Source organism: Neomonachus schauinslandi, chromosome 4, assembly GCF_002201575.2.
Source record: "Neomonachus schauinslandi chromosome 4, ASM220157v2, whole genome shotgun sequence".
NCBI lineage: Eukaryota > Metazoa > Chordata > Mammalia > Carnivora > Phocidae > Neomonachus > Neomonachus schauinslandi.
Genome location: NC_058406.1, coordinates 94,340,292 through 94,350,864, shown reverse-complemented (window position 1 = coordinate 94,350,864; position 10,573 = coordinate 94,340,292). Strand labels below are relative to the sequence as shown.

General features: G+C 38.8%; 1 protein-coding gene across 1 annotated transcript in view; it reads left to right on the top strand.

The window, feature by feature from the left end:
- Nucleotides 1-245: 245 nt before the first annotated feature.
- The window catches only part of RSBN1 (round spermatid basic protein 1), a 48,074-nt gene continuing 37,746 nt past the window's right edge, over nt 246-10,573 (top strand). The window contains exon 1 of the mRNA XM_021690006.2: nt 246-965. Coding sequence (XP_021545681.1) covers nt 260-965 — 706 coding nt within the window. The 5' untranslated portion in view covers nt 246-259. The remainder of the gene's footprint in view (nt 966-10,573) is intronic.

The window sequence follows — 10,573 nt, the reverse complement described above, 5'->3', positions numbered from 1 at the left end:
CAGACTATGAAAGCCACCAACATTGTTTCGGCCGTTAAGACGGTTGGCGGCAACTCTCCGCCCAGCGGCGGTTGCGTCGCAGCCCGAAGCGTGACTCGGCGCACGCTCTCTTTCCGCTCCTCCACTCCCAGAGCCAGGGAGGCGGCGGGGGCACGGGGGAACTACCGCTCCCAGGAGGCTCTGCGCCGTCCAGGGTGCTTTACAATAGGCCTCGCTCGGAGAGGCCTGCGGAGAAGCGCTGGGAACGGCCGCTTCCGGCATGTTCAGCTCCGGAGGAACAACCACCGCGAAGTGGAGGGCGGGGGAGAGACTCCAATGCCCAGCGGGCCGTGCGCGGGCGGCGCTTGCGCGATACGCGGACGGGGGGGCGGTCGGGCCATTTAAATGTGTGTTTGTGGGTGAAATGGCTGCGCAGGTCGGAGCGGTGCGCGTAGTACGGGCGGTGGCGGCGCAGGAGGAGCCGGACAAAGAAGGGAAGGAGAAACCCCATGCTGGGGTCTCGCCTCGGGGAGTGAAGCGGCAGCGCCGAGCGAGCAGTGGGGGGTCTCAGGAGAAGCGGGGGCGGCCGAGCCAGGACCCCCCTCTCGCTCCCCCTCACCGGCGGCGTCGCAGCCGCCAACATCCCGGGCCGCTGCCGCCAACGAATGCAGCCCCAACCGTCCCAGGCCCTGTTGAGCCTCTGCTCCTGCCGCCTCCGCCGCCACCTTCGCTGGCACCCGCCGGGCCCGCTGTCGCTGCCCCGCTCCCGGCCCCAGGCACCTCGGCCCTCTTCACCTTCTCTCCCCTGACGGTGAGCGCGGCCGGGCCCAAGCATAAGGGCCACAAGGAGCGGCACAAGCACCATCACCACCGCGGCTCCGATGGTGACCCCAGCTCCTGCGTTCCGGGCGATCTCAAGCACAAGGACAAGCAGGAAAACGGCGAGAGGACTGGAGGGGTGCCTCTGATCAAGGCCCCCAAGAGAGGTGAGAGCAGGCGAACTGCCCCGAGCTTGGGCTCTAGGTCTCTCTCAGTTCTGATATCCCGCCCCTTTCGCACTGAAAGACGCCAAACCCTTACTTACCTCCTGCTGCTCTACTCCCTTAAGCCCACTGGGGTGGACTCTGGATTTCAAACCGTTGACACAGCCTGACCTACTTGAGGCTTCTCGTTTCGAGGCCGAGCTGTCAGTTACTAACCCCCTTACCAGGCTCCCCCTCCCCGCCCCCGCCCTTCACCCCGAGCCTTTACCAACGTTTGTTTTCAAATTCGCCAGGGTTTCCGCGCCGCGCGGTCCTCGGCGTGGGATTAGTAGCTGGGGTATTTAAAAAACTGCTTTTCTGAAGTAAAGACTTGTCGCTTAAATCCTTTCTTCTTGTTGTCTTTGGTGGAAATCTTTAATATTCACTCTCCTAGGCTCCAAAATATTCACGGGTATGGTGTGGGGCTTTAATGAGTTTGAATTCTTAAAGAGGTTACTCGACTCACAGGTTGCTTTAGCTTTTGCAAGGTAAAATAGCAGACGTAGTTTGTAGTGGTTCTTTTTTATCCGGAGGTGAAATCTTTTTTAATTTTTATATTAAATCTTAATTCTGGGAAGAGGGTTGGGAAGGTTTTCTCTCCCTTTTGATCCTAGGAAGTAGGACTAACCGTGCCTGTGAAAAGTGGGAAATGTGCAGTAGTGAATAGTTAGAAGCAAGAAGTCCGGTTACAGTTTATTCTTTCTGGCACACACAAAAAAATTGAGAATTTATTTAATTCCAATAACCCTCACTAAAGCCAAGAATATTGAACCCAGAAAATATAGGACTACCCAATTAAATGTGGGATCTAGAGAAATTAGGTTTACCAAAATTGGTATCTTCCTGTTCCCAAGTACATGTAGCATTTATTTGTATTCTCGGGGGGGGGGGGGGGGGGGGTGGAATTTTGATTATACCATGGATTTTTATATGATTTTATATAATTTGTTAGTTGTATTTCCTCAAGAAGATTTTAAGATACAAGTATCTTAATATTTCTTAGTATTGGGCCAGCTGGGTTATTACATGTTTATGAACAAAGTCTTTCAATCTAAAGTTTTGTGTGTTTTGGATTCCTTCCATATACTTGGTCTTGACTTAAGTCAGTTTTTTTGTGGTGCCACATCCAAATAGTGCAGTTTGTTGCAAATAATTACTCAAATATTTATTGAATTGAATGAAATCTTTCTTCCTTTGGTGGTATCCAGATGTTATTTTGAAGAATAAAACTTGTGCCAATCTGACAGGACTGCCAGTTTCCACCACCAGAATGCAGTGATCTTGCTGTCTTTTATTTCTCATCTTCTCTTTTCTTGTGTGTGTTGTGTGTTTTAACCATACAGAGGTAGAGGGAATCTTAGAGATCAACCAATTCAAATTTATATTGTGGAAGAGGAAACCCAGTCCCAAAGTAGTGAAGAGACTTGCCTAATTAAGTCCCAGTTAATTAGTACCAAGTACAAACATTAAAAAAATTATTTTAATGAATAATTGGTGTAATAGGGAGTAGAACCCAGATCTTGAATCCCAGTTCAAGCATCCTCCCCCAGCGGCTTGTTGTTCCTTTCTTTTTTTTTATGGTATTCCTTTTTCCCCTTCTTTGCTTACCCCTTCCCCATGCCTTGGCATTAGAATGGCAGTAGCCAGCTCCATCAAAAATCTCTGACCTAGCCCCTTTTTAGGGTGGGATAGTGGCAATTACACGTATAATACAGTGTGCTTCTCTGAGGATTGCACAGGCCCCTGTTCTTTAAAAAACAAACAAAAACAAACCTTTAACTCAGTGCTGTCTGACAGAACTTTCTCCAGTGATGGAAATGTTCTATATCTGTGCTGTCCAATATGGTAGCATTAGTCATATATGGCCCTTGAAATAAGTCTTGAAGACTTAAATGTGGCTGGTATAATTGAGGAACTGAATTTTTAATTTTATTTAATTCATAATAGTTTCTTTTGGCTAGTGGCTACCATATTGGACAGCACAGCTTGAAGCATTTGTAGTTTGCCAATATGTGAAGAAGTGGGGTAATTTCAACATCTTACCTTTTTTGTTGTTGTTGTTAATTGAAATACAGTAGACATACAATGTTATATTAGTTTCAGATATACAACATAATGATTCGATATTTGTATGTATTGTAGAAGGATCACCATAATAAGTTTAGTTTAAACATTTTAACTTTTGAGTGAGGGACTATTGGATTATGTATTCTGCAGGAAAAGGGCTCCCTGGCCTTATACATGGCGGGGGAAAGCCTTCTAGATATGTGACATATACTGGCATTTTAAAAGTTCTGAGAACCCTACAGAAAACAAACTGGCTTAACTTTGTTTAATCCAGGCTTTTGCACACATTTTGGTGGATATCTTTACTTTTTCCGCTGAACATCTTTATGCTTGTTACAGTGGTGTGCAGGAGGCATGCCTCTGGAGTCAACCTAAGTTTAACTTGTGGCTCTACTACTTACTGTTTGATCATGGGCAAATTACTTTAACCTCTTTCAGCTTCACTTTTCCTGTCTGTACAATGGGGTTCTAGTAGCTGTTTTACAAGGTTATTATGTGGATTAAATGGGGCAATATGTGGAAAGTACTTAAAACAGTGGCTGATATTAGGCACTTTTAAAACAACCTTTTGTTATTTTATCAAGCTTTGTCCTTGAAACAACTTAAGATTAATAAGGAGAGTGGCTAGACCCTTGTTATTTACAGAGTTATGTCTTCCCTCCCTTTTCCTTAAGATTTTCAGAAACTGTTTTAACTTTTTATTTTGAGATAATTATATATTCACAGGAAATTGCAAAAATAGTGCAGAGAACTTTTTACCCTTCATTAGTTTTTCCCAGTGGTTATATCTTACATAATTATTATATGATATCCACATCAGGAAATTGACATTGGTACAATGGTGTGTGTATAATTCTGTGCCATTTTATCACCTGTAGGTTAGTTTAACCACCACTGCAATGAAGATGCACAACTATTCCATCACCACAAAGATCCCCCTTTTGCTAATCCCTTGAAAGTCTTAGGTACCAACTCTGTCTCCCCACCTTCCCTAACCTCTAACAACCACCAATCTGTTCTATAACTCTATATCATTTTGAGAATGTTGTAAATGGAATAATACAATATGTGATCTTTTGAGGCTTTTTTCATTCAGCATGATGTCCTTGAGATCCATTCAAGTTTTATCAATAGCTCACTCCTTTTCATTGCTGAGTAGTATTCTACGGTATAGATATACCACAGTTTAACCATTCACTTGAATGTTTCAGCTGTTTCCAGTTTGGCTATTAGAATAAAGCTTCTATGAACATTCATGTTCAGGTCTTTGTGTGGATGTAAATTTTCATTTATTTCTCTGGGAATGCAATTGGTGGGTCATAAAGATGTATGTTTATTGTTTTTTTGTTTTTTTTTTTAAGTTATTACCAAACTATTTTCTAAAATGTCTGTACAATTTTACATTCCCACCAGCAGTGTATGAGATTTCCACTTTCTCCACATCCTTGCCAGTATCTGGTATTGTTACTATTTTTATTTTATCTGTCCTAATAGATGTGTAATAAGTATTATCTCATCATGGACTTAAGTTGCATTTCCCTAGTGGCTAGTGATATTTAACATCTTTTTTTGGTCATCATTTGCTGGCCATATATCTTCATCAGTAAAATGTCTCTTTATGTCTTTTGCCCATTTTCTAATTGAATTGTTTTTTTTTTTTTTTTTTTTTTTACTATTGACTTTTCAGAATTCTTTGTATATTACAGGTATGGGTCCTTTGTCAGATATATTGTTTGCAGATATTTCCTCCCACTTTTGTTGATTGTATTTCCCTCTTTTTAAGACGGTCTTTCACAGAGCAAAAGTTGTAAATTTTGTTGAGGTCTAATATTTTTTTCTTCTATGGATCATGCTTTTGGCGTCAAATCTAAGGTCTCAAGGCTTAGGTCCCAAAGATTTTCATTTATTTTTTTTCCTAAAAAGTATTATAATGGTAACTTTTACGATTTATTTGAATTATTTGTGTAAGGTGTGAGGTGTTTAGGTTGAGGTTCATTTTTCCAGTTGTTCCAGCATCTTTATTGAAGACTTTTCTTCCTCCATTGGATTACTTCTACATATTTGTAAAATATCAGTTCCACTGCCTGTTTTTGTATGACTTGTCAAGTAAGGATGGTCTTTACATTTTAAATGGTTGAAGAAAACCTCATGATATGTGAAAATCATAAGAAATTTAAATTCGTTGTCCAGAAATAAATTGGAGCATCACTCCACTCATTCAAATATATTGTCTGTGGTAGTTTTCACACTAAAACAGTAGAGTAGCTGAGATAGACTACGTGGGCTGCTAAAGCTTACTACTATCTGGTTCTTTATAGAAAAAGTTTGCCAATCTCTGCGATAGATCATTGTGCTGAAAGACATGTTCCTTCATACCAGCCCAGCTGTACTCAATCCAACTTCATGTATAAGTTAATCATAAATTTCAGATTCCAGATGTTTGGAGTTGCTCATATATAGTTGAAACAACAATTTCTCATCTCTAAAATGGGAATTAAAGTGAGTTTTGAAGAGGTGAAGTGACATGCTTAAGATTTTCTAGTTAGTAAGTGATAGAACTGAATCTAGGACCCAGTTTTTTTTGACTTGTGTGTGGTCCACTTTGCTTTTCATTTTTCACTAAGCATATTTGGATTGTTAACTAAATAAAGAGATACTAAAACATTTTTTATTTCTTATAAGTAACAGGCTTGAGTCTTAAACTGATAGTTATCTGTGTATTTTTTTTTAGATTTTTTAAATTTATTTATTTTGAGAGAATGAGAGACAGAGAGCATGAGAGGGAGGAGGGTCAGAGGGAGAAGCAGACTCCCTGCCGAGCAGGGAGCCCGATGCGGGACTCGATCCCGGGACTCCAGGATCATGACCTGAGCCGAAGGCAGTCGCTTAACCAACTGAGCCACCCAGGCGCCCTATCTGTGTATTTTGAAATCTTAATTTTTCTCTCCCTTTGTTGCTCATAAAAAGCGTAGAACATATTTGCTCAAAAATTACTTTTCTTGTTTAGTAAATTGATGATTTTAGTAATATTTTAATATTTTGTAGAAAAAAAGGAAAGGGGGAGAGTCAATCCCCCTAGCTCTTTTCTCTAGTGTCATTAAGTGACAGGATTGCTCTTTTGTATTCTTGTGAATCAGCCTTCCTTTCTCACATTTTTTCATCTTTGACCAACTGTCCACTTTCTATCACAGGTAGTATCCCCAAGTCAGACAACTAATTGTAATTTTCTGTGATGTCAGAAAGCTTTTGGCAGGAATTTAAAATCCAAATCCCATTTGGTGATAGCAGTGAGGAATTATTTGGGGATTATACAGAGAACTGAAATAAACAGATCATCTCATTTATCAGAGCAACAATTTTAGGAACTGATACTTTCCTTACCTACCCAGAGAGAGGGGGGGGAAAAGCCTTTAGGGCATGAAATTTTTGCATAACATAAATGCAGAGTTATCATGTAATGGGCACTCAGTAAAATACTTGTTGAATAAAATAATGCTCTCTTTATTGGAGATTCTTGTAGGTCCTCCTCCTCCTTCTCAAGTCCATTAATTGTAACCAGATAATTTTAGTTGGTCATCTCAAGGGAGTGTCTCAGAGTTGATAGAGAAGGCCGAAAGGAAGAGTGTAGTCTTAATAGTGTATGGGAAGAGTCTGAGTTTTGGAATCAGACAAGGTGAGCGTTTGAATCTTGGTTCTCAGCGGCTTGTTTTGTGGCCTACAATAAGTAACATATCTTATTTCAAGCTGTTTTCTTCTCTATAAAATTGACTTATGTATCTACTTCACTGGTTTGTTTGAGAATTAAAATGAGATAGCATATATGATACCAAGTAGACCCTTGGTGAATAATTTTCTTCCCTCTTTCAGAGATTTTTGTCCTTTTTATGGGCATACTACATTGTATTCTAGGTCAGTAATTTCTGTCTCTAGTTTTGATATCTCAGTTACTGCCAATAATTTCAAGGAATGTATTAAATATTATTGTGAAAATGATAATAAAGATGGTGAGCACTTATGGTGTGTTCAGTACTGTGATGAGGCCCTTATGTTTATTGTCTTATTTAACCCTTACTATAGCTTTGTGAGATAGATACTAGAATTAACATTAAGATGAGAAAATGGAAGTTTAAAGAGATTAATGAGTGTTCCCAGAGACCCTACACAGTAAGTAGTAGGGCTGGGACATTAAGCTAGGTCTCTCTAACTGTAAAGCACCTACTCCTATAGCACTCTCTACTACCTCTACAATCCAACTATTTTGGGGTAATAGTAGTTAACATGTATTGAGTATTTGTTATATTCTAGGACTATTTTAAGTACTTTATGTGCTCTGTTTCATTTACTCTGCTCACTGATTTTATGAGGAGGTGGTGTTAACTTTCCTCCATTTTACCAGTGAGGAACAAGGTACAAAGAAATTAAGTTGCAAAAGGTAATATTCTGAGAGGAAGTACAAGGACAGGGATTCGAATTCAGCCAGCCACTCTTAAACACCATGATACGGAGGGATGAGGGGTAAAGTAAGGTAGTGTTATAAACATACAGTGACCTTTTTAGTCAGGTTTTTATATGGGACGGGAAAGATACCCAGTAAGTCTAAAAAATTTATTTTCAGGAAGCAACTTTAGCCCTTCTCTTTATTATGATTAATAAAATATAAAACATTGTACTTGCTTTGAAAATGTGTATCCACCATGATTTTTTTTTTTAAAGATTTATTTATTTATTTGAGAGAGCGAGAATGAGAGAGAGTACATGAGAGGGGGAGGGTCAGAGGGAGAAGCAGGCTCCTCGCTGAGCAGGGAGCCCGATGCGGGACTCGATCCCGGGACTCCAGGATCATGACCTGAGCCGAAGGCAGTTGCCCAACCAACTGAGCCACCCAGGCGCCCTCCACCATGATTTTTAAGAATTGGGGGTATTACATTTCTTTCAGTTCTAAGTTATGATTCAAGTGTGAGAATGGTGATATGAATTTAAGTTTTGTGATAGAAAAAGCTGATTTTTTTGCATTAATGAGAACTTTCAATAGTGACATAAATAAATGATGCTATTTGATAGTTGATAATATTAGCACATATGAGGATTTTATTTTATTTTAGTTTCGGGTGTAGAATTTAGTGATTCATCACTTACATAGAACACCCAGTGCTCATCACAAGTACCCTCCTTAATACCCATCACCCATTTAGCCCATCCCCACCCATTTCCCTCCCTCAAACCTCAGTTTGTTCTCTGTCATTAAGTCTCTTATGGTTTGCTTCCTTCTCTCTCTTTTTTTTCCCCTTCCCATATGTTCATCTCTTTTGTTTTCCTAAATTCCGCACATGAATGAAATCATATGGTATTTTTCTTTCCCTGATTGATTTACTTCACTTAGCATAATACACTCTGGCTCCATCCGTAGTTGCAAGTGGCAAAATTTCATTCTTTTTGATGGCTGAGTAATATTCCATGGTGTGTGTGTGCGTGCATGTGTATACATATATCACATTTTCTTTATCCATTCATGACTCAATGGACACAGACTCTTATGAGGATTTTATTGATAGTGTCATGCATTAATTTAGTTACAGTTAGAATGACCCTTTTTTTTTTTAAGACAGCAATTTGTTTCTCAGATAAATGTATCTTCCTCTGTAGACTTACATACTTCTCTTTATGTTTCCTCTCACAGTTTGATATGTGAAAGCTTTCCTTAATCACAGATAATAGAATGGTTTGGCTTTTTTTCTGTAAAAGAACTGATGTCAATAAATTTTAGCTTTTGCGCTGTAGGGAAATACTCAAAATGTTACTTCCTGAATATGTTCTCTGTTGGAAAGCTAAGTCAACCAGGAATGGAAAGATTGTGAAAACTTTAGACATTGTTTTTTTTTTGTTTTTTTTGAGATATAATTGACATATAACATTGTGTAAGGTGTACAGCATACTGATTTGATACATTTATATTGCAAAGACATTGACTTCTAATTAGTGTTTTTAATTCAAGGCAAGGCAACCTTGATATTCTCGTAGTGCAACAGGGCTAACTTACTGTAATAACCTTTAACAACTTTGTATATGTATGCCATTTTCAATTAGTTGTCATCACAGTAATTCAGAGGTAAATTTTGTTTATTCATTGAAATTCATTAGCTGGTATGACATAAGTAGTCTAAAATTTCTCTATAAACAAAGGTGAGCTTTCTATATTCAGCCTTAGTTAAGAATCAAAATTTGAAAAACAGGATTAATGAGATAGATTGACATTTATTTCATATTTTAAACTTTTATCATGTTGAAATATGAGATTACAATCAATTTAAGGTCCTTTTCATTTCCTTGTACGTTTTTTTTGATGGGCCAGTGTTCGATGATTTGAGTGGTTCTCATATAAATGAGTTTGGAATAAAACCCACAGAGACTTGGCCATGTTAGAAAAACCATTGGTAAGCTGATAGTAATATAGAAAATGTGTTACAATCAAGGCAGCTCCTTGGTGGTGTTAATTTCAGTGGCAGATCTAGGTCACAATTCATCTTCTGCATACCAAATACCTCCTCTGAAGCTTAAAATAACAGATCTATTCAGAGATAGTTTCTTTTCTTTCTTTCTTTTTTTCTCTGTGAAATTGCTAAAACATTTAGCAGAGGGTAATTAGATGACTTTTTAAAAATTGGACTAACCTTTGTATTTAATGGCATTAACATTTAGTTGCTTGGGAGAATTGCCTAAATTACCGATTTTTAATGTGGGAAAAGCATTTAGATTAATTTTATTTGGTAAGAAATATAAATGACTGTTACTATAAGTGTTTTAACAAAATCTCAAAGATTTAGGTGTATACAGAATAAAAGATGGACTGCTTTTTCTGTCTTGCCAATTTAAGCAGTCTGATTACATGTATATTTTGCTATATGATCTCAGTTTAATTATAAGTGATGTTTGCAAATGAAGGGTTTTCTTTTTGTTTAAAAACAGATATTAAACAGAATGAAAGTCATTTGGTATCTATACACTTTAAAGTCTCTGACTTAGACTTTTAAATATTTTCTTTAGAAGTTTTTCGTAACTTGCAATATTTGGTGATTTGGAATGATTTTGTATAGAGTACTGCAACTATCATATTTGCATATTATACCAAGTAAATTATTTACTGTAAATTTTATTGAATTTGTTCTTCCCAGCTATAGTCATAGGATCATTTGGAGTGTCTGTCTTAACACTGAATTACTTGAATCATGTCAGAAATTCTATTGTTGGGGGGCACCTGGGGGCTCAGATGGTTAAGCGTCTGCCTTCGGCTCAGGTCATGATCCCAGGGTCCTGGGATCAAGCCCTACATCAGGCTCCCTGCTCGGCGGGGAGTCTCCTTCTCCCTCTCCCTCTGCCTCTCCCCCTGCTCATGCTCTCTCTCTCTGTATCTCTATGTCTCAAATGAATAAATAAAAAATCTTAAAAAAAAAAAATTCTATTGCTGGGTGGACAAATTCTATATAGTAAATACCACATCGAACTTGAAA